Genomic DNA, 22,658 nt, shown 5'->3' on the forward strand with positions numbered 1-22,658 from the left:
AACTTGGATGCACGTCTAAGTATTGCTCCACATTCAGTCGATGGTCTAGCTTATATGCACTCAAAAACAAATACTATAATTCTACACGGCGATGTCAAACCAGCTAATATACTTTTGGATGATAACTTCATACCCAAGATTTCAGACTTCGGCATATCTAGGCTGATTGCATGTGACAAGGAACACACTGCATCAATCATTGGCGACATGAATTATATGGATGCGGTGTATCTACAAGAAGGCTTACTCACTGAAAAAAGTGATGTCTGTTAGAATAAGTTGTATTGAGATAGGAAAGTTGTTTTAAGTTGTAATCTTTCTCTATCTCTTCTTCTGTTCTGACTCTCCTATCGATCTCTCTCTGTACGATCTACGATCGATCTGTTCTTCTTGTAAGCCACGGCATCTACTCAATATATACAAGTGCGGCCCGAGAAAAGGGTTTAATGCTTCCATCATAATTTTATATGGTCATCAGAGCCTCTTCCTCCTCTAGATTGAATCTCATCTAGCTCCAGGGAAAGCCATGACCGGAACCACATCATCCGCCCTCGCCAGCACCATGAGTGCGCTCACCACCGATTCATCAGCCTCCCTCTTCGCCCCATCATCAAGCACCACCCACGCCATGTCCATTGGACCACCACCTCAAGAGAAGCTAACCAGGAGCAATTTTCTCCTGTGGAAGGCCATCGTGTTGCCTCAAATCGAAGGCGCTCAGATGCAGCACTTCCTCGAGCTGACGAGCCAAGCGCCGCCGGCCACTCTCACCGTCACCAAGGACGGGAAGGAGGAACAAGTCGTCAACATGGCGCGAGTCCTCTGGTTCGCACAGCAGCAGCAGCTTCAAGGGTACTTGATGGGATCCTTCTCCCGCGAGATCCTTGCCCAAGTCATCACGCTTCAGACGCCGCACGAGGTATGGGCTGCCATCCATGCCACCTTCGCAGCTCAAAGTCAGGCGCAGTCGATCAATACTAGAATCGCTTTGCACAATCTTCAGAAGGGGAATTTGAGTATGGCGGACTACCTTGCAAAAGTCAAATCTCTCACCGATGAGATTGCATGTGCTGGTGGAACACTTCTCACTGATGGCGAGATCACATCGCATATTCTTGCTGGACTCGATCTCGACTACAATCCGGTTGTCTCTGTACTTGCCGCCCATGTGGAGCCTGTCACCGTGGCTGAACTCTACAGCAAGCTTCTTTCGTTCGATGCCCGGATCAATCTGCTTCATGGCCTGAATCCACGACAATCCTCTGCAAACACCATCTCTCGCGGGCGTGGAGGAGGTGGTCGTGGGCGTGGTCTTCAGTCACGTAGCCGCAGCAACAGCAGCAGTGGGCGTGGGCGTGGCGCTGCTCAGTACGGGTGCTCAGGTATGGGCGCCCACAACCAGAACGGAGGAAGCGGAGGCGGCCACAATCAGAATCTGAACAATCAGAGAGGCGGAGGCGGCTACAATCAGTACGGTGGGGGCTCCTTCTCCTCCAACAGTCGCCGTTCCCGCTGTCAGTTGTGCAAGAAACCGGGCCATGAAGTGATGGAGTGCTGGCATAGGTTTGACGAGGACTATGTTCCTGATGAACGCCATGTAGCTGCAGCAATAAGAGAACAAGAAGAAGATGCAGGAACGGTTTGGTATGCTGATTTTGGCGCTACAGATCATGTCACAAGTGAACTCGAGAAACTTTCCTTCCATGAGAAGTACCATGGTGGTGATCAAATTCACACCGCAAGCGGTGGAGGTATGAATATTCATCACATAGGTCAAGCTATTATTAATTCCCCTAATTGCAAACATGATCTTCTTTTAAAAGATGTCTTACATGTTCCTCAAGCCGATAAAAATCTTGCATCCATGTCTTGTTTAACTTCCGATAATAATGTCTTCTTTGAAACTCATCCAAGATACTTTTTATAAAGGACCGGGCAACGAGGGAGCTCATCCATCACGGTAGATGCATTGGAGGTCTCTACCCCATCACATCAAGAGCCTTTAGTCGTCTCCGTCATCGTCAAGGCCACTCCGTCGTCAAGCCCTCCTTGGCAAGATGGCATCAAAGATTAGGACATCCTTCGTCAATTATCGTTAAGCAAGTAGTGAATAAAGGCAATCTTATGTTGTCTCATAGTCAAAGTAAAGAGTCTGTTTGTGATGCTTGTCAATGTGCCAGGAGTCACCAACTTCCCTATCCTAAGTCTACTAGTGTGTCTCACGCTCCTTTAGAGCTTATTTTAACTGAAGTATGGGGTCATGCAAGAGATTCTTTTGGAAGAAAGAAATACTATGTTAGTTTTATGGATTATTTTAGTAAATTCACTTGGATATATTTGCTCAAGTTCAAATCTGAAGTTTTCTCTATCTTTCAAGAATTCCAAAAACTTGTTGAACGACAGTTTGACAGGAAAATCCTTACAGTTCAAAGTGACTGGGGAGGAGAGTATGAGAAACTCAACTCCTTCTTTCGAGATGTAGGCATAGAACATCATATATCGTGTCCTCATGCTCATCAGCAAAACGGCTCTGCTGAACGTAAACATCGCCATATTGTTGAAGTTGGTCTCTCACTTCTTGCTCATGCATCGATACCACTTAAATATTGGGATGAAGCTTTTATCGCAGCCACCTATCTTATCAACCGTTTACCTAGTAAAGTGATTGGAAATTCTACTCCTTTAGAACGGTTGATTAATCAAAAACCAGACTACAACTCCCTCAAAACTTTTGGGTGTGCTTGTTACCCTAATTTGCGTCCTTACAATCGTCATAAACTTGAGCTTCGTTCCACTCAATGTGTCTTCATTGGTTATAGCAATCTTCACAAAGTCTACAAATGTCTTGAAGTTGCCACCGGACGCATATATATCTCTATTTCCTTTTGCAAAACTTCATCCAAATGCGGGTGCTCTTCTTCGTGCTGAAATAGCTCTTCTTCCTGAGTATGCACCTACTTCAGATCACGGGGGTGAATTAACTAATGTTGATCATGTGATTAGGAGGACGGAAGAAACAGAACCAGAAGGTTTTAATTCTGTTGTTAAGTGTGCAGAAACAGGGCATAATTTTATGTGTGAGGAAGAAAACGGCATGCGATCCAAGAAAGATTCACCTGCCAGCGAACCTGCGCCTACCAGCGCTCGACCCGAGGCGGATCCTGGCGGCAGGCATGCTCAGGAGGACGTGGTGGCCAACCACGCGGGGCCCAGCAGCCCAGTTGACGGAGTTGACGGCCTCTTCAGCGGTTCGCCTCGCTCCACGTACGAGCGGGCCTGTTCAGCAGGGGACAAGGAGACCGCGCCGGGACCCAGTGTCTGCTCACCGAGTCGCGCGCCAAGGGGCGGGACGCTCGTCACGCAGTCTTCGTTGGATCAGGCGCCACCAGAGGATTTGGTGGGATCTTCTGCGGCTACAGAAGACATGGAAAGTCTGGTTACAGAATCTGTTACTCCTGGATCCTCTATGGCAAGAGCAGTAGTACCTCCCTGTGCACCAGCTGTTCCATCACGTGTTACAAGGGCAAAAACAGGTGTGTTCAAACCCAAACAATACAAGGATGGTACGATAAGGTATGATCAGATTAAACGTGCTTTTCTTATGAGTACTGATGAACCTACTCATTTATATGATGCACTTGCTCATGAGGAATGGAAAAAGGCTATGGATGATGAATATCATGCACTCATGAAAAATAAAACTTGGCATCTAGTTCCACCAGGAAGGAGTAAGAATGTAATTGATTGTAAATGGGTTTACAAGATCAAAAGAAAATTTGATGGAAGTATAGACAGATACAAGGCTAGGCTTGTTGCAAAAGGATTTAAACAAAGGTTTGGCATTGATTATGAAGATACCTTTAGTCCTGTTGTAAAACCAGCTACCATCAGACTTGTATTATCAATTGCTATTTCCAGAGGTTGGAATCTAAGACAGCTAGATGTTCAGAACGCGTTTCTTCATGGTGTTCTGGAGGAAGATGTGTTCATGCGGCAGCCACCAGGTTATGAGACCAAAATTAAGCCAGAATATGTTTGTAACTTGGATAAAGCTTTATATGGTTTAAAACAAGCACCAAGAGCATGGTACCCCAGGTTGAGCACGCAGTTACAACAACTTGGGTTTATTCCATCTAAGGCAGATACCTCACTGTTTCTCTACAGTAAAGGCAACACTACTATATTTGTACTTGTTTATGTTGATGATATAATCGTTGCCAGCTCCAGTCCAGATGCTACTACCTGCTTGCTTAAGGATCTGAAGCTCGAGTTTTCACTGAAGGATTTGGGGGATCTTCATTATTTCCTTGGCATAGAAGTCAAGCAGGTAAAGGAAGGCATACTTCTTACACAGGAGAAATATACTACTGATATACTCAGGAGAGTAGGGATGGAGCATTGCAAACCTGTAAGTACACCAATCTCAACCTCAGAAAAACTCACAGTTGAGAGTGGAGAAGCACTTGGTTCAGAGGATGCAACAAATTACAGAAGTATTGTAGGTGCATTACAGTACTTGACTCTTACTCGTCCTGATATTTCCTATTCTGTGAACAAAGTATGTCAGTATTTGCATGCTCCGAGTACAGCTCATTGGACCGCGGTAAAAAGGATTTTGAGGTATTTAAAGTTTACAGAAGGACTTGGACTGCAAATTGTCAAGTCCCCGTCTATGCTTGTTTCTGCCTATTCTGATGCAGATTGGGCAGGATGTGCTGATGATAGAAGATCTACAGGTGGTTTTGCTGTGTTCCTGGGAACAAATCTTGTATCATGGAGTGCAAGAAAACAGGCTACTGTCTCAAGATCAAGCATTGAGGCTGAATATAAGGCTTTAGCAAATGTTACAGCTGAAGTAATGTGGATACAAACGTTACTCTATGAGCTTGGAATCAAAACCCCACAGGCTGCGAGACTATGGTGTGATAATCTTGGTGCAACATATCTCTCGGCAAATCCTGTTTTCCATGCACGCACAAAACACATTGAAGTTGATTTCCACTTTGTCAGAGAAAGAGTAGCACAGAAGCTGCTTGATATTCAGTTCATACCCACCGGAGATCAGCTTGCCGATGGCTTCACAAAACCTCTCACTATGAGAAGGTTGGACGAGTTTAAGTATAATCTTAACCTTGGTAAGGTTTAGATTGAAGGGGAGTGTTAGAATAAGTTGTATTGAGATAGGAAAGTTGTTTTAAGTTGTAATCTTTCTCGATCTCTTCTTCTGTTCTGACTCTCCTATCGATCTCTCTCTGTACGATCTACGATCGATCTGTTCTTCTTGTAAGCCACGGCATTTACTCACTATATACAAGTGCGGCCCGAGAAAAGGGTCTAACGCTTCCATCATAATTTTATAATGTCTACAGTTTTGGAGTTGTGATCTTGGAACTTATTAGCAGGGAGAGGGAATCCATTCTGATAATAATAAGTTGGTAAAGAATTTTCTTGAAGCCCACATGAAACAGAAGAAAGCAACTGAGTTTTTCGACAAGGAAATTGCAATAACAAAAGATTTGGAGATCCTTGAAAGTTTAGCAAGTATGGCTGTGGAATGCCTTAGCGTTGACGTGGATCAAAGGCCAACGATGATGGAGGTAGCTGAGCGGCTACTCATACTAAGCCGATCTTGTAAGTTGTAAGATGTTTGTCACTAAGTTAATTTTTAAATAATAGGCAGCGCAGGTCTCCTACAATATTAGTAACCGTGTCTCCATCTGCAACTGTATTCAAAAGAAGTGCATTTTTACAAAATTTATAAGGCGAAGTATTCAGTGAAAATTGCTACTCAGTGTAATCTAAAAATTCCATCGTGGTCCATCAGATATATAATGAATGGCACGGACAGTACATCAGATATATAACAACGAGTTTCAAAGCACTTTCGAGGCTGTATGAAAAATCATGACTGCCTTTTCGCCCTCACTTTCTCATTAGTTGTGGCTGAAGAAGTGATGAATTCGTACCTCATGTTTCCTTTCATGATATTTTTTTAATGGTTACTGGGGGAAGTGAATCCCCACCTGAATATATTCAATTGAATTATCCTAGAAGACTCGCAGCTCCATACAAGATGGGTTCAAGCAAAACTGAGAACACCGGGGAAACAACAATGAAGAGACAGAACCGAAAAAAAAAACACATACAGCCGAACCAGTCGAAGAAAAGCACTTAGGGAGCAGCCGGCAGGTGCCGCCGGCCAGGAGCACCATGCGAGGGGAGGCGATCGAGAGCAGCCGACAGATGCCGTACCTAGGCACGGCTGCCAGCCAACGTGCCATGCCGCCACCCGCACGCGCTGGCCGAAATCGGGCCTGCACCATCGCCACGGAGATGCAGGCCACCCGCACAGCCCCAACTCCACCTCGCGCCATGTCCAACGCCCTGAGGATCCACCTCCGTGCCAGAGTGGAAGCTGCTGCCGCCGCCCGCCTCGGAGCGGCCAGGTCCAGCACGTCATGTCGGCCTCCTGAGAGCAGCTAATGTGCCCTGCCGCACCCTTCCTGGAGTGCGTGCGGCCTTCGCCGGCGCCCCCTCGAGTGGAGTTGAGACAGGAGGGCAGTGGGATGGGAGCGCGGCGGCGCAACGAGGGGTCCCTGTGTGGCTAGAGGAGGGGCGGCGCGGGGTTGGTTCTTCCTTTTTTTTTCTTTTTCATGCTAATTTTATGCCAAGTTCATGTATGAGAGAAGTCCTTGTTTGTGCAATAATATGCCTCTTTATGTTCTAGAGTTTGTTGACATAAACAATATGTGACTTATGTGTTTTCTAGTGCACACAGAGTAACAGGTCCTCTGCGTGGCAGTGAAGGTTATCACCGAAGAATATGATAACAAGACTGACCCTTCAAAAATTAGTGACGCGAAGCAATTGGTTCACTGCTCATCGAAGGAAGTGACTGTGACTGATAAGATTGAACGAAACCTAATCCCCCACCCAACATCTCATCTCGTCTCATTCCTCCCTCGTCTCTCTCCTCTCCATCCGCCGCCGCCACCCCTCTCCTCCTCCTCCTCCTCCTCCTCATCGACGGCCGCTCACATCCGCCGAGGCCGACCAAGGGTCTACGCCGGCGCCGGCTCCAGCTCCTCCGCTCCTCCGTCTGACCGTCTCCATCCTCCACCTCTCCGGCCGCGTGCGCAGCAGCTTCACCAACCATGGTAGGCCTTGGATCCAAACCCTTCATTGACTCTCGGATCGATCCCCTTAACTCTCCATCTATTATTCTTATTTGATTGATTTTTTAATCCGATCCGATTCGATTCAGTCCGGAGCAGATCGATTCCATGGACGGGAAGGGATCTACGACGAGGATGACAGCGCTCGACGACCACGTGCTTTCGACGGGAAGGAATTTCTAGTGTATTCCCGTCAAATCCATGGCTTCCCCACAAGGTTAAATTGGCGAAAGTAAACTGTGCAGTAGCAAATCACAAATCTTTAGCCATGGTTCCTTTTCCAACAAAGGAGTTGACCACCGTTTGTGCTTGCGTTTCCCAAATATAAAGTTAAGATTGCTCGAGAGCGCCGCGCAAAGTCCTAACATTTTCTGTTATATGCTCTGTACTGGTATGTATGTATGTGACATCTTGTTTCCATTCCATTGCAGTCTCAGCACACCCTTTGCGTTTCTACAATCACTAATTGCACTCCAGTTTGCTGCTGGGTTCCAAATGTTGTTGTTGCACATGAAAAAGAATGGGAGTCAGGTTGCTCATCTAGCTTCTGGATGTATCTCACTGTTTTTTGTTGTTCCGCTCTGGTTTTGCTTGCTATTAGCTCATGTAGCTTTTTAGGAACCAATCCTGCACTCTGTAATTACACGGCTACTACCTATGTGCGCTACATTGCTGTTGTTTGTTAACTGAATGAACCCATCGAATTTGACAATTTGTCTGTAAATATGACTAGTTGCTTGCCCTCTTTGTCAACCAAATTTTAATGTTTTCGTTCGATTTGGATGCAGCAGGAGCTCTCCGGTGACGACATCAAGCAGGAAGACGTCCACATCAGCCTCGATGCTGCGGTCGTCCACCCCTACCACCACGACTCCCCACACAAGGTCGATCCCTCTCTCTTGGCTATGAGGTCTTTTTTTCTTTCCAAGTTTTGGTTGCTCCGCTGTAGCCTGCTAGTTTCTTTTTGGGTCCTGAAAGCAAACTAGCTAACATGGCCTCAAAACTTCATGTGTGAGGAGTCTCTAGTTCTAATAATTCATATCATATTTGTTTGATCCTGTATGATGCATGCTTGCCGGATGGTCACATATTGGCTAAGGTTGTTTTTTTTGCTACTGAATCCTATTTCATCAGTCTGCACATGATCTGTTGGATCACAGGCCGGAGTACACACGCGAGAGAGAGGAACACGAAGACGCTGGTGTTTTGCGAGGCACAACTGCCGTCCTCTTTTCTTGTTATCTCTTATTTATACGGTCAAAAATATTGCCGTTTTGTTACAACAGAAAATAACGTAAACACAACTGAGAACGGGTATAACGGACGTGCCATCCCACGGCCACCCGAACTGCGCTGCGACGCCGCTGCATGCGCTGGATTCGTGCCATCCCACGAAGCACAAACGGCGGCCACATCTAACTAACTACTACTAAGCCAAGACGTGAACAGACTCACGCTGCATGGCCCTATTATTCAGCTAAGAATCAATGACCACGTACATGCACACGTCCATCCCCGTGCTCACGACTCGCTACAGATATTTTATAGAAAAACAAACATGCACTACACCCTACGTACTTTCTAATGCAACAGGATTATCTAACATGGTCTTGCTCACCTCTTATTATTAGTTGCCTAAAATTTGCTACTGGATACACATTGTTTTTCCCAAGTTATCATCGCTGCTCTGCTCCAGCACGGTTTCTAGTTCTAGACACTCGCCTAGTGTGTAATCCTCTTCACACTATACTAGTTAGTTTCTGTCTCCTGTTTATAGTGTTCAAGTTTGTCGGTGATGTAGTCTCCCCTGTGATCTCTTAATGAAATGTGAGGATTGATTGATGATGTGTTGGACAGTCATGTAGGAGTGATTTAATTTCAAATGTCAGTTTTACAAGATGGTTATTTTTCTATTCCTCAGTTCCATGGATGAGCGGGACATGCACTCAAGCTGACGAGGACATCGTCGAGTCCAACCTCAACCTTGACTGTGAGGTTGTCCAGCCCGAACATGGCGATGCCCCGCACATGGTCAATCCCATGACAACATGAATATTTGTTCATGACTTGATTCTTTTATAAGCACTGGAATCTGATAATTCATATTTTTCTTTTCGATTCGGTCTAGAGAAGCAGCAGCAGTAACGGACCTGCAGCCCCTTCCTTCCATGGACGGCATCCACGACCTGCAGCTCGTTGGAGACGCCGTCCAGCCCAACCACGACCATGATGACCCCACACACAAGGTGCCTGCTCCCTGCTCCTTCCACCCTCTAGATCAAGATGCTACACTGCTGCTGTTGTTTGTCAATTGAATGAACCTTCCTTATTTACAGAATTGGACAACTGAATGAACCTTCCTCTAGAAGAAGCAGAGAATGAATGAATTTGCAACTTCTCTGTAAAAATGAATAGTGAACCCTTAATTATCTTTTTGTTTCTTCGATTTGGATGCAGCCATGGACGAGGAGGACATGGGCCTGGACCTCGACGGTGAGGTCCTCCACCCCTGCCACCACGACTCACTCCCCTCACAAGGTCCATCCCTCTCTCTTGGCTGTGAGCTTTTTTCCAGGTTATAGTTGCTTTTCTCTAGGTTTCTTTTCTTCCCGTGAAACCAAACTAGCTAGGGCTGCCTGATGACGTTCCTGCATGAGGAGGCTTTGCTTCTAATTCATATGATGTTTGTTTGGTCCTTCTTGTATGAGGCGTGCTTGGTTGATGGTCACCTATTAGTTAAGGGGATTATTTTGTTTATTTACTGAACTGTATTATTTACCGTTTGTAAGGACATGGCTGTTTGTCTTGTATCGCCGTTTATTTGTTCTGTAGAATTGTGTGTGGAGGTGCACCCTTCTTGTCCCCTTTTATTAGGACAAGGCCATCTTGTTGTACCAATGGTTCTGTTGCTGCTTCAAGATGCCTATGTGCTTATAGCTACAGACTAGACTGTTGTGGTTGTGTACTTGCTTTGGGACAAGAGAATATTGTGTTTTTTGGAAGCTGAACTCTCTTCTTTGTTTGGTTGGTGTAGTGATGAGAGAGCAGCTTTGGCAAGCACCAGGGCAACTGGAATGCCGGCCCTATCAAAGGTAAGAGGATCCCGACAAAGGCGGCGGCATATGTATGATGCTTGCTTCTTCTGATCGGCTGTAGTATGTCATGCATGTAGTGTATGGTGGCTGTATGATTTTATTTGTTTCTTCAATTTGGATTCAACAGGTGCCATCTATGGACAAGGAGGACATGGGCCTGGACCTCGACGATGAGGTCCTCTGCCCCTACTACCATGACTCCGCACACAAGGTCGATCCCTCTCTCAGCTCTGAGGTTTTTTCCATGTTACACTCTCCTTTAGCCTAGTCTCTGTTTTGCTCGTGAAACCAAACTAGGGTGGCCTGATGAAGTCATGTATGCGGAGGCTTTGGTTTTAATAAATTCATATCATATTTGGTCCTTTGTGTGTGATGTCGGCTTGGTTGATGGTGACATTAGTGTCGGTTCAGTTACAAACCGGAACTAATGTGCTTCACATTAGGCCTTTTTTCTACTAGTGGATTGGCTCCAAACAACATTTTATTTCTAAATAGAGTGCAAGAAACAGATCCAAACTGCATGCATCATCTTGTACTAACTTGTGGTCCAGCGGTGTTGTTCTTTCTATGATGGAGATTATATGCATGCATCATCTTGTACTAACTTGATGTGAAGACTTGGGTCTTCGGTCTTGGCCCATGCAGAAATACCACTTTGCTGCAGAGTTACGCAAGTGGACTGGAGCGTCCTCCAGATGCCATTCATGCACCTGCCCTATTCCTAGAAAATACTACTCACCCCGTTCGGAATTACTTGTCGCTAAACTGAATAAATATGGATGTATCTAAATTTAAAATACATCTAGAATTACTTGTCAGACAGTGAACTTGGACTTGGCCTCGTCGATGGTATCTTCATTAAAAAACATGTTGATGGCTTTTACAAAATGGTTAAAGTTTTGCCGACATGGAGACCTTGAGACGGTCCTTGCGCGTCTTCCTTTCTTGCCGTTGCGCTTGCTATCATTCTGCTCCCCACGCAAGTTAAATAACATGCCCGTACGTCCCTGAATTTGCAAAGCTTGTCTGCTTTGACTGCAATCAAGTTGGCCAGTGATCATATATAATGCTGCAGTCCTTTGGCATTATTTCATTTTATGTATATGTGTTGTCACATCTAGTCTAGCTAAAAAGAAAGGTGTTGTTACGTGATAAGGAGTGAATTACAAAAAACCACCAAATTTTGAGTTCATGAATAGATTTGCTACCATATTCCTTGGCCGATCCAAAAATCTACCAGTTTCCTTACTATTTTTCTTAATAAACTCTTATGACTGGTTTGAACTATTCAATTAATTAGATTTCTGACCGTTGGGCCCACTTGTAAGCATTGACTCGGCACTGAAAGTCAAATCCATTTGTTTGACCGTTATATTTGACGTGGGGTCCATGTGTCAGTGTTAGCACTCCTCTGTCACAAAATACTTTTCTGTTTGTGCCATTTTCTCAAACACGTTCGGTGCATGTGTTCGCATGTCAGCGCACTCTAGGCTGTCGCGGCGCTTGCGAACGACGAGGGCATCGCGGTCGGACAAGTCGTCGTTGTTCCCGCTAGTAGATGGACGGCGAACGTGACGGACACTCACCCTGCACCCCCCGCCATTTCCCCGAAGATGGCGTCGTCCGTTCCAGCCGGCTGCCATGGCCGCCATCGTGCGCATGGATCCGCAGAGCTGGGCATCTAGGAAGACGGAACGGAACGCGAGGAGGGGCGGCACTCTCCGGTGGCGCCACCGGAGGTCGGCGGGAGGCAGCTGCGCGGCGCAGGGCCGCCACGGCCTTGAGCACGCATGAGCTCCAGGCAGCTCATGGCGTCGCAAGGGAGGCCAAGAAGGAACGGAAGGAGGTCCGCATCTCTGGCGGTGCGGAAGCCTCAGGTGGTTCGCCGAAAGCCAGCGGGGTGCGGGTGCACGGGGCCGGCGTACCATGGCCGTGAGCATGCATGAGCTCGAGGCAGCTCAGGGCGTCGCGATGAAGGCCGAGAAGGAGCAGAAGGAGGTCCACAGCTCCGGCGGTGCGGAGGCCTCTGGTGGCTCACCGAAACCCGGCGGGGTGCGGTTGCACGGGGCCGGCGCACCATGGCTGTGAGCTCACATGAGCTCGAGGCGGCTCAGGGCGTCGCGAGGGAGGACGGGAAGGGGCGGGAGGTGGTGCGGAGGTCCGGCGGAGCAGCGCTATCCGGTGGTGTCGCCAGAGGCCGGCGGGTGCGCGGGGTCGTCGAGTGCGCATGCGACTCCTAGACCTGGTGGTTGCGCGATCTGGTCTGGGGAGAGGAGCGGCGTGGGAGAGATGGGTGACGGTCAACAAACAGCATTGACCGTTTTACGATATGTCAGAGCTTACAGGTGGGCCTTTTTGTCAATAATCGGTTTAAACCTCTCCAAACCTGTCATATGGGTTTATTGAGAAAATTAGTAAGGAAACTGGTATATTTTGGGGACAGCCAAGAAATGTGGTACCAAATCCGTCCGTGAACTTAGGGCGTGTTCGGTAATCGTCTGACTTCTCAAATCCTTGAATCCACTCATGGAGTCCAGCCGAACGCGTCCATTCCTTGAGTTTAGCGACAGAAACCGGCGACGAGCGCAGCGTATTTTTCGAGGAGTTGCGGAGCTGGTCATTCCGGGCTCCCAGCTTCTCGGGGAGTTGGAGTTTGCTCAAAATTACGTGCGGATGCCACCGCCAAGTGAGCGTACCGGTTCGATTCTTATTTCACGAGCGACACATCCAGCGAGCGCCAAGTGAGTTCCTCCCTAATTGGGCCATATCCAGCACAAATGGGCCCACAGGCCACCCATTATCCCAAGAGACTGGGCCACAATGAGCCTAAATGGGCTTCCGGCCTGCGAGGGTCGATCGAGCGAAGAAGCTGCGCTGCCGAACGATCACTAAACTCCAGGATTTTTATCGAGAAGCTGGCTGCTGGTTTGGGGCTGTGGAGTCGAGGAGTTTGAGGTTGTGGAGGGCTCCCGAACACGCCCTTAAAATGTGGTGTTTTTGGCAATTCACTCACGTGATAAGTTAACTCTACATGGGTCCACGGTGCTATTACAAAGGTCTAACGGCTATGCTAGATTGATCTACAAAAATAATGACCGGATGTTTTTGATTATTGTGGGATTATCTAGTATATGTCTACTTTTCGTTTGTATTTTCCTTTTAGTATATAATCGGTAGATTGTGTGGAGCTCGAATTGCACAGTAACAAATATCACGTTGGTAGTAGGTAGGTATCTAATCTGACAATTCATAGCGAGAGTAACATTATATATATTTAAGTAAAATAGATGATGTGACAAATAATTAATGAGGATAGAAAAGCTTATAATAACATAATATGTTACCATAACATCACATATATTAACACAAAATAAATCTACAATCTAATAAATAAAATGTTGCATGATATCACATGCATATTAGTGTCCACAATACTAGTAACATAGTGGTCTGCTAGGGGCACTTTAGAGACTAAGTCCATTAATTGACAGTAGCAATAGCCGGGCAAGTTGTCACATCAGTCAGTCAGAGTTGGACAAGTTGTTTGGAATCCGTGTTTCCGGTAATCAACACAGCAAAAAAAAAAAACACCATGTGACCAAGCTCCTATATATGCGGTTCTCAGCAGGGGTAGGTTGTGTGACGTGATGGAGGTACTCTTTCCGTCCTGGTTTATTAATCTCCTACATTTTTTATGTCAAATTTTTACCATAAATTTTGCTAACAAAATATTAATGCATGTTAGCAAAAGCTATAGCGTTTGATTCATATTTGAACATAGTTTTTAATGGTATAATTTTTTGTGACGTACATTGATATTATGTTAGTTAAATCTATGAATAAATTTTACACTAAATACGAAGGGGTCAATAAACCAGTAGGGAGGTAGTACTATATTATCCTCGAAAGAAGTGAAATGCCGACCCGAGTGATTCATGGACGTGCGGTCATGCGATAGACTTTGACCACTGGAGTAGCGGGGCACAAACAAGGAAAGAAAGCAAACAAAACTTCGTTGCACAAACCATCAATTAATAACTAGTAGTCCTACTTCCAAAAGATAATTGTTGCACAAACAGTTGTGATAGTATTCTTCTTTTTGGTGAGGAGAATGCGGTCGTCCGTTGTATATAACAAGGGAGAATGCAGCACCTCATCATAAGCGATAGCACACCATGGCCACGTCCAGCTCCCAATTCCTTTTCCGGATGCTGCTTCCAGTCCTCCTTGTAGTCATCCTTGCCGCCGCGGCCAAAGGGCGGCGCCCGGATTGCCGCGACAAGTGCGGCAACATCAGCATCCCCTTCCCGTTCGGCATCGGCCCCGGCTGCTTCCGTGAGGGCTTCGAGGTCCTCTGCAACCACTCTCGTGCCTTTCTTGCTGGCAACATAACATACAAGGGCGACTCCGAGGGCCAGCTCGAGTGGTCGTGGTCGCTGATGGAGCTTGCGAGCATATCGGTCGCCACCAGCGATGCACGAGCCTACGCCCCGGTCTCCTACCGCTGCAGCATGAGTGAGAACACGAGCTCCTCCTTGTCCCTGCGTATGGATTTCTCTGGAACGCCGTTCGCTGTGTCATCCAAGCGTAATGTTCTCCAGGGAGTCGGCTGGATAGTTGACGCTCGTTTGAGTTACGAACCTTACTTCTCGGCGGCGGCGGACGGGTTCCCTTGTCAATACCAATTCGTGTACTACCCGGAGTGTTGATTCTTCAGTCCTTTTTTTAATGGTCATTCTTCAGACATTGATGAGTGCAAGCTCCTTGAAAATCCCTGCCCAAATGGCGGGATCTGCAAAAACAGGCTGGATGGTTATGATTGTCCATGCAAATTCGGTATGAAAGACGACGGCAAAGGGGGGACTTGCACAGATGTATTCCCTCCAGCAGTAAATGCGGCTGTGGGTAAGCTACTACTCTACTGTACTACTTCGTCCGTTGATAAATATAAACCTTTTTAGACAAAAAAAATATAGACTATGCACAGATGTATTCCCTCCAGCAGCAAAGGCGGCTGTGGGTAAGCTACTACTCTACTGTACTACTCCGTCCGTTGATAAATATAAACCTTTTTAGACAAAAAAAATATAGACTATGCACAGATGTATTCCCTCCAGCAGCAAAGGCGGCTGTGAGTAAGCTACTACTCTACTGTACTACTCCGTCCGTTGATAAATATAAACCTTTTTAGACAAAAAAAATATAGACTATGCACAGATGTATTCCCTCCAGCAGCAAAGGCGGCTGTGAGTAAGCTACTACTCTACTGTACTACTCCGTCCGTTGATAAATATAAACCTTTTTAGACAAAAAAAATATAGACTATGCACAGATGTATTCCCTCCAGCAGCAAAGGCGGCTGTGAGTAAGCTACTACTCTACTGTACTACTCCGTCCGTTGATAAATATAAACCTTTTTAGACAAAAAAAATATAGACTATGCACAGATGTATTCCCTCCAGCAGCAAAGGCGGCTGTGAGTAAGCTACTACTCTACTGTACTACTCCGTCCGTTGATAAATATAAACCTTTTTAGACAAAAAAAATATAGACTATGCACAGATGTATTCCCTCCAGCAGCAAAGGCGGCTGTGAGTAAGCTACTACTCTACTGTACTACTCCGTCCGTTGATAAATATAAACCTTTTTAGACAAAAAAAATATAGACTATGTACATATTGAGCAAAATGAGTGAACCTATACTTTAAAATTCATCTATATACATTGGTATATTTAGAAACGGATGAAGCAGTAATTAAGATATATGTATTCTCCAGTTGCCAATCTAAATCATGAACACACTAACACATCTACTTCTCCATTCCAAAATACTTGAAGTTCAAAGTTTTTCCTAAGTCATATTTCCTTTGGTTTGATAAAGATAAGATGGTGTGGCAGATGTTGGTATATGTTTCTACATATTTGATCAAACTTATAGAAATTTGATTTAGGACCATCCTGGAACTTCATGTGTTTTTGATTGGAGGGAGTATGGCATAGCCATTGCATGCACATCTCTTAATCAATATAAAACACGCATATATAATTGTTTCAATAGAATTTAGTCAGTCAATTGCGTACTCCTTTCCAAAACAAAAAAAATTGCGTACTCCTTAAATTCTATAAATGACCTATCTATAATTTATGAGCTACTCAAACTTTGATTTTTTTTCCAAACTTATTGAAAAATATATAAATATTTACAATACCAAATATTATATCATATGCAGATATATTTCATGTTGAATCTACTGGTATTGTAGATGTTAGATTTTTTCCCTATAAACTTGGGCAAAGATTATAAAAAGTTAAAGTAGGACAAAGTTTATATCCATTATAATTTAGCAAGGAGAGAGCATATGCTTTCTTTGTCTTCTACACACTTCCCTTGGAGTTTGAATCCCTCTCCTCTGCTGATTAAGATTCTTTTTTGTCCTAATAATTCTAGCGGTAAATTGTTTTACCTCGAGTAGATGAAAATAAGAGAATATTACTTCTTATACTTAACATTTCTGCTAGATTTGTAACCACGGATTTAATGATATAAATTGAGTTTATCTTCTTCCCATCTAGGTGCAATAGGAGGTATTCTTCTCATGGCGATTATATCATTCGTTACTATTCTTTACAAAGAGAAGAAGAAGATGAAGGAATTCTACATAAATAATGGCGGCCCTCTATTAGAGAAGGCAACAGGCATTAAAATTTTCAAAAAGGGGGAGCTCAAGCCAATTTTAAAGAATAGCAACATAATTTGAAAAGGTGGATTTGGTGAAGTTTACAAGGGTCTTCTTAATAATAAAGAAGTTGCAATAAAGAAGCCAATTAATGGTAGCGTGCGAGTGAATAAACAATTTGCAAACGAAGTCATCATCCAATCTCAAGTCATCCACAAGAACATTGTTAGGCTCATTGGTTGTTGCCTTGAAGTTCAAGCCCCCCTGCTGGTCTACGAGTTTATCTCCCAAGGTAGCCTCCATGACATTCTTCACAACAACAATAACAAGGTGGCTCTCAACCTGGATTCAAGTTTAAGTATTGCTGCACAGTCAGCGGATGGTCTAGCTTATATGCACTCACAAGCAAACACTAGAATTCTGCACGGTGATGTCAAACCAGCAAATATACTCTTGGATGAGAACTTTGCACCCAAAATTTCAGACTTTGGCATATCTAGGTTGCTTGCTATAGACAAACAACAAACTGTATCAATCATCGGCGATATGAATTATATGGATCCAGTATATCTACAAGAAGGCCTACTTACCGAAAAAAGTGATTCTACAGTTTCGGAGATGTGATCCTGGAGCTTATTAGCAGGAGGAAGGCCATATATTCTGATAACAATAGCTTGGTAAAGTGTTTCCTTGAACCGCATTAGGAACAGAAGAAACTGACGGAGTTTTTAGACAAGGAAATTGCAATTGCAGAAGATTAGAGCTTCTTGATAGTCTAGCAGGTATGGCCGTGCAATGCCTTAGCATTGATGTAGATCAAAGATCCACGATGACGGAGTTGTTCTTTAGATATTAAACGCCCACTGGACGCGGCCAGGCCTTGTCTAATCAAGAGATGCTGTATTTGTATGATTGAGATTATTATATGCATGCATCATCTTCTACTAGCAGAAGAATTGGGTCGTCGGTCTTGGCACATGCAGGAACACAACTTCAACTTGTGTTGCAGAGTTACGCAAGTGTCCATTAAGCAACCACTGGACTTCCTCGAAAATACCATTCATGCACCCGCCGTCTTCCTCGAAAATACAACCACTGAACTTGGACTGGACTTGATGTGAAGACTTTTGGGTCGTCGGTCTTGGCACATGCAGCAACACCACTTGCACTTTTTTCCTTCAAGAATGACACCACTTCCACTTGTGCTCCAGTGTTACGCAAGTGGACTGGAGTGTCCTCCAGATGCCATTCATGCATCTGCCGTCTTCCTCGAAAATACAACCACTGAACTTGGACTTGACTTGGCCTCGTCGAGGGCATCTTCGTTAAGCAACTTGCTGATGGCTTTTACAAAATGATTAAATTTTTGCCGGCATGGAGACCTTGAGACGGTCTTTGCACGTCTTCCTCATTGTTTCGTTTCTTGCCGTTGCGCTTGCTATCGTTCTGCTCCCCACGCAAGTTAAATAGCACGCCCGTACGTCCATTGAATTTGCAAAGCTTGTCTGCTTGATAAGCAGCCTCATCATCTTATTCACAACAACAACCTCCACCATTAACAACTGTTGTTTTCCATATGCATTCTTGTTTGATGACATGGTTCTTGCTTAGTAGTTATTGCAACTGCTGTGAGGCAGGGCAAATACAACCACAGGAAATGCCATAAAGGAGACTCTCTTCTGCAAATAATGAACAAGGATGAATTGAGAACAGAGAGACTAGAAAGTTAAGAGCCTGATTCAGTTCATCAATATTACAACCAATTTTTCCTCTATTTGTCTTATGTCCCAAGGCGGAGAGTATATAATATTTGTTTCATAATATTGGTTCACGGAAATGATAGTCATCTCTGTTTTTCAGCGCAATATCTCGGCTGCTGCAGTACAGAGAGGGTTCGGATTTGTAAATCCATGTCGTTACACACACACAATGCAATAAATATCAAACATACGACAGCTTACTTATTCAGGTAGCTAATACCAACATAACTGCTTCTTCAATTTCCTCTGAGATATGCATCTCTGATGCCATGTAGCTTGGCAACCACCTCTTGCATGTTGGTGCGTTCATGCGGAGAAGGCTTCGTGCAAGAAAGGCCAACGTTTAGCATAGATAGCAGAGAGAGTACACCTTTTTCCTTCAAGGCTGTTGGAGTTTCTTGGCAAAGCTCCAACTCTTGTACGAGCTGAGGATCGACAATCTCCATTACCCTATCAGGGAAGCTGATCTCTGTTAACTTCACAATGCTCAGTCCATCCTTAAACATGTCATCAATTGGCCTTCTCCGAAGGAATATTTCGAGAAGGACGACACCAAAGCTGTAAACATCTGCGGCAGTTGAAACTTGACCACCCCCTGCGTATTCTACAGAATGAATGAATAACAAAAGGAGTTAATTTCGCTTTAACACATATGCAGAAAAGCTAAAGCAACACGAGATATAAAAAAGGCCATTACCTGGAGCAGCATATCCGATCGTTCCCATTAGTCCAACCGAAGAAGAGCTTGGGTTAGCAAGAGATGACATCGCGGAACCAACTTTGAATCTTACTAAGCCAAAGTCTCCAACATGAGCTGTCATATTGTCATCCAATAGAATGTTGCTAGGCTTCAGATCACAATGAACCATTGTTCCTTGGTTGTTATGGTGTAGGTACTCCATTGCATCCGCTACATCCACCATGATGCTCATCCTTTGACTCATTGTAAGAAGGTCCAAATCCGAAGAGCCTTCGTAGTCTATAGTTGAATATAATAGATTATGTAAGTCTCCTCGTGGCATGAACTCATACACCAGGGCCTTGAAATCATTACCAGTAGAATCAATGCTTGAGCACACAGTTAGGATAGGGACCAGATTACGATGCCGCACATTTCTCAACACATTACATTCTGCAATGAAGCTCTTGTGTGCTCCTCTTGTCTCTAAGTTGAAGACTTTTATGGCAACCTCAATTTCATCTTCAACTAGTTTTCCTCGATATACAGAACTGTATCTCCCGCAGCCAATTAAGTTGCGCGTTGAGAATCCCGCTGTCGCTCTGGCTAGATCACTAAAAGAAATCTTGGGAAATTTTGTAGCAAATGATGGTACATATATAGATTTGCTCTTGTGCTTTCCTCTCCATATCAATATGCCAAATATGACCATAGCAAGTAAAACCATACTGGTTATTGGGATAACTACTTTGAGCACTAAAGATTCCTTGTTTCTACTTGAATTTGAAGGCGTAAAAACGCATGCTTGCATGTGTAACTCTGATGGCCCACCACACAGTCCCTGGTTCCCCTCAATACGAATGGCAGTTGCATTCTTGAATATCCCTTTTGCTGGAACCTCGCCTTGAAGATGGTTGAATGACAAATCTAGTTTCTCAAGATGTTGTAGGTTGCCAAGAGATAGTGGTATTGACCCAGTTAAGTTATTGCTAGAACAGTTCAAAAATTTGAGGCTGGTTATGTGGACTAATGAAGAGGGAATACTGCCACCGAAAATATTTGAGTCTAACTCAATGTCTTCTAAACTTTCACAATCACCCAGAGTTTTGGGAATATCACCGGATAGTTTGTTTGATGAAAGTACCAAATGTACGAGTTGTTTGGCATTGCCAATGTCGGTAGGAAGTTGTCCATCTAGATTGTTGAAAGAAAAATCAATCTGAAATATTGTTGGGATTTTAAAGATCTCTAATGGAACCCTACCATGAAGATTGTTGTTGGAAATGTCCAAATTTTGAAGCGTCGAAAAGTTTCCAAAGCTTGCTGGTATGTGACCAATGAACTGGTTCGAGGATAGATAGAGCTCTCCCAATTGAGACAAGTTTGACAAGGATGACGGAATGACCCCCGTAAAGAAGTTTGCTTCTAAACCTAATTGCTGCAAAATCTTGACAGATCCAATCCACTCTGGAACCACACCTGTAAATTGATTCATCCCCAATGTTAGAATAAACAAGTTGTGAAGGTTTGCTATGCCGGAAGGAAAATCCCCTGAGAGTTGATTTTCTGCCAAGTATATCTCCTGGAGTTGATTCGAAAGGTTACCTAATGAATTTGGTACATGCCCTGATAGGCGATTCCGACTAACGGAGAACATCTGTAGGTCCGTGGAATTGCCTAAGTTGTCCAAAAACTCCCATTCTTCCCTGCTATGTGCTTGGAGTTGATTCTTTTCAAGATTCAACGACAAGAGCTGGGTAAGTTTGCCAATAGTGGTGGGCACCAATCCGGTGAAGTTGTTACCTGAAAAATCAACATCGTATAGATTGGAAGCATTACTTAATGAACTAGGAATGTGCCCGCCTAGAAAGATGTTGCCACCCAAAAAAAGTGTCTGGAGATTGTGGAGAGCGGTACAGAGATTTGGTGGCAGATCTCCACTTAAACCGTTGAGACCAAGGTCAAGGTCAATGAGAGTAGAAAGATTCAAGATGGCTTGTGGAAAACTGCCTGCCAGTTGATTGCCACCTGCATACAGGTACTGCAAGCTGGGCAGATCTGCAAACTCACTTGGGATATTTCCTTTGATTTGATTATTCAGGCAGCTAATGGTGGTTAGTGTTGTTATATTGACAAGAGAAGCTGGGATGGTGCTAGTAAGGTTATTAGTCCCCATACGCAGCACCTGAAGGCGAGGAGGCAACTCAGTAGGAAATTGGCCAACTAGATTGTTGTATGAAACATCCAGCACCCTGAGCTTTGAGCAGTTTGCAAAACTCGGTATCCTTCCTTGTAGCATGTTCTTTCTCAAGTGGAGGGTTTGGAGACGACGTAGATGACTGAGGGAGGGTGGAATCTCCCCGGTGAGTGTGTTTTCCACCAGGGCTAGAGAATGCAGGAATGATAGGTTCCCAAGTGAAGGAGATATGTGTCCTACCAAACCTCGACTTGTAAGGTTTAGAGAACTGACACGATGTGGCAGAGTCTTCACCCTGCACAAGACACCTTCCCAATTACAGAAGTGGATGCTATTGTTCCAGGAAATGAAGGCTTGGTGTGGATCCAAACTGATTGCATCCTTGAACTGAAGTAGCGATAGCCGATCTGTCTCATTTGCATATAAGGATCTGCCACTGACGACATAATGTGCACTGTAAGCTACCAATACCAAGAGAAGTAGTTGCCCAACTGTATTAACTTCCATTGCCGGTAGCTATGTGTGTTGGTCGAATTAGATCAATCTTCAGTGTTCTCTATGTATGCATAAATAAAGAGGAGGGGAATTTCAAAGTCAGTAACTAATATATTTTTCATCATTGTTCATCGATCGTGTTGTCAAATAAAATCACGTCGTAGTCATACTAGCTCACCGTTTCCTATAGGAGTCACATCGCGCACCGGAGTTTAATTTTGGCCTGGTTCATCGCGCACAGTCGGCTTTTTCCAACCATGTCCAGCCACACATTGAATCTTGAATATCCTCTTTCTATGCATACATACATAAGAACACGAAAGATTTTGAAATTGTTGCTAAGTATATGTCACACTCCAGATAGATAGTCATCAATACATGCATGGATCAGTTTCAAAAAATACATGCATGGTACCTAGGGATTATTTCTTCTTCTTCTTCCGTGCGTATACTCTAGCGGTTGCTTTCCTGGCCGGAACAGAAGAGCTATAGCTGCCGGTGCTCAAGGGCAGAGAGAGCAGCGAGAACAAAGCATGTGTGTGTGCAGGTTTGGTGCGTGGAGTGTTTGGCTCACCTCCAC

General features: G+C 44.6%; 3 protein-coding genes across 14 annotated transcripts; 2 read left to right on the plus strand and 1 right to left on the minus strand.

The window, feature by feature from the left end:
• The first annotated feature begins 526 nt into the window (after positions 1 to 526).
• LOC147962987 (uncharacterized) lies at positions 527 to 5,146 on the plus strand. The gene is made up of 2 exons (XM_087529430.1): positions 527 to 1,751; positions 2,820 to 5,146. Exons 1-2 carry the CDS (start codon positions 527 to 529, stop codon positions 5,144 to 5,146), a joined length of 3,552 nt encoding a protein of 1,183 aa, XP_087385556.1.
• A 1,701-nt stretch (positions 5,147 to 6,847) lies between these two features.
• Positions 6,848 to 17,894, plus strand: LOC125513732 (uncharacterized). 10 transcript variants are annotated; one of them, XR_015609472.1, is made up of 11 exons: positions 6,848 to 7,157; positions 7,265 to 7,504; positions 7,607 to 7,706; positions 7,967 to 8,059; positions 9,097 to 9,206; positions 9,304 to 9,421; positions 9,633 to 9,713; positions 10,210 to 10,267; positions 10,398 to 14,785; positions 14,872 to 15,175; positions 16,844 to 17,894. XR_015609472.1 is itself a non-coding variant. In XM_087531271.1 (11 exons), the coding sequence occupies exons 7-11, from the start codon at positions 9,635 to 9,637 to the stop codon at positions 17,026 to 17,028; spliced, it is 507 nt and encodes a 168-aa protein (XP_087387397.1). In that variant the 5' UTR covers positions 6,867 to 7,157; positions 7,265 to 7,504; positions 7,607 to 7,706; positions 7,967 to 8,059; positions 9,097 to 9,206; positions 9,304 to 9,421; positions 9,633 to 9,634; the 3' UTR covers positions 17,029 to 17,894. The 10 variants fall into 10 exon arrangements, 1 of the variants encoding a protein (XP_087387397.1); XM_087531271.1 differs by having other exon boundaries at positions 6,867 to 7,157; positions 10,398 to 10,481; positions 15,075 to 15,175; XR_015609471.1 differs by having other exon boundaries at positions 10,398 to 15,175.
• A 772-nt stretch (positions 17,895 to 18,666) lies between these two features.
• Positions 18,667 to 22,657, minus strand: LOC125516782 (uncharacterized). Of its 3 annotated transcripts, XM_087531258.1 has the most exons (5): positions 22,494 to 22,657; positions 22,257 to 22,372; positions 20,992 to 22,139; positions 19,405 to 20,865; positions 18,667 to 19,311 (listed from the first exon to the last, which is right to left on the minus strand). In XM_087531258.1, the coding sequence occupies exons 3-5, from the start codon at positions 22,088 to 22,090 to the stop codon at positions 18,944 to 18,946; spliced, it is 2,928 nt and encodes a 975-aa protein (XP_087387384.1). In that variant the 5' UTR covers positions 22,091 to 22,139; positions 22,257 to 22,372; positions 22,494 to 22,657; the 3' UTR covers positions 18,667 to 18,943. The 3 variants fall into 3 exon arrangements, with proteins under 3 accessions (XP_087387384.1, XP_048538053.2, XP_087387383.1); XM_048682096.2 differs by having other exon boundaries at positions 19,405 to 22,139; XM_087531257.1 differs by lacking the exons at positions 22,257 to 22,372; positions 22,494 to 22,657 and having other exon boundaries at positions 19,405 to 22,250.
• Between the last annotated feature and the right edge of the window lies 1 nt (position 22,658).

This window comes from Triticum urartu, chromosome 6A (genome assembly GCF_056163025.1).
Source record: "Triticum urartu cultivar PI428250 chromosome 6A, HENAU_Tu73, whole genome shotgun sequence".
Taxonomy (NCBI): Eukaryota; Viridiplantae; Streptophyta; class Magnoliopsida; order Poales; family Poaceae; genus Triticum; species Triticum urartu.

Excerpts from the sequence above, each read along its gene's own strand:
- LOC147962987 (XM_087529430.1), top strand. The coding sequence starts at position 527 with ATGACCGGAACCACATCATCCGCCCTCGCCAGCACCATGAGTGCGCTC. Across the intron at positions 1,752-2,819 it reads TCACACCGCAAGCGGTGGAG|CAATCTTCACAAAGTCTACA; the intron begins GTATGAATATTC and ends CATTGGTTATAG.
- LOC125513732 (XM_087531271.1), top strand. The coding sequence starts at position 9,635 with ATGGACGAGGAGGACATGGGCCTGGACCTCGACGGTGAGGTCCTCCAC. Across the intron at positions 10,268-10,397 it reads GAATGCCGGCCCTATCAAAG|GTGCCATCTATGGACAAGGA; the intron begins GTAAGAGGATCC and ends TGGATTCAACAG. Across the intron at positions 10,482-15,074 it reads ACCATGACTCCGCACACAAG|GCTGGATGGTTATGATTGTC; the intron begins GTCGATCCCTCT and ends CTGCAAAAACAG.
- LOC125516782 (XM_048682096.2), bottom strand. The coding sequence starts at position 22,090 with ATGGAAGTTAATACAGTTGGGCAACTACTTCTCTTGGTATTGGTAGCT. Across the intron at positions 19,312-19,404 it reads GATCGGATATGCTGCTCCAG|AATACGCAGGGGGTGGTCAA; the intron begins GTAATGGCCTTT and ends TTCATTCTGTAG.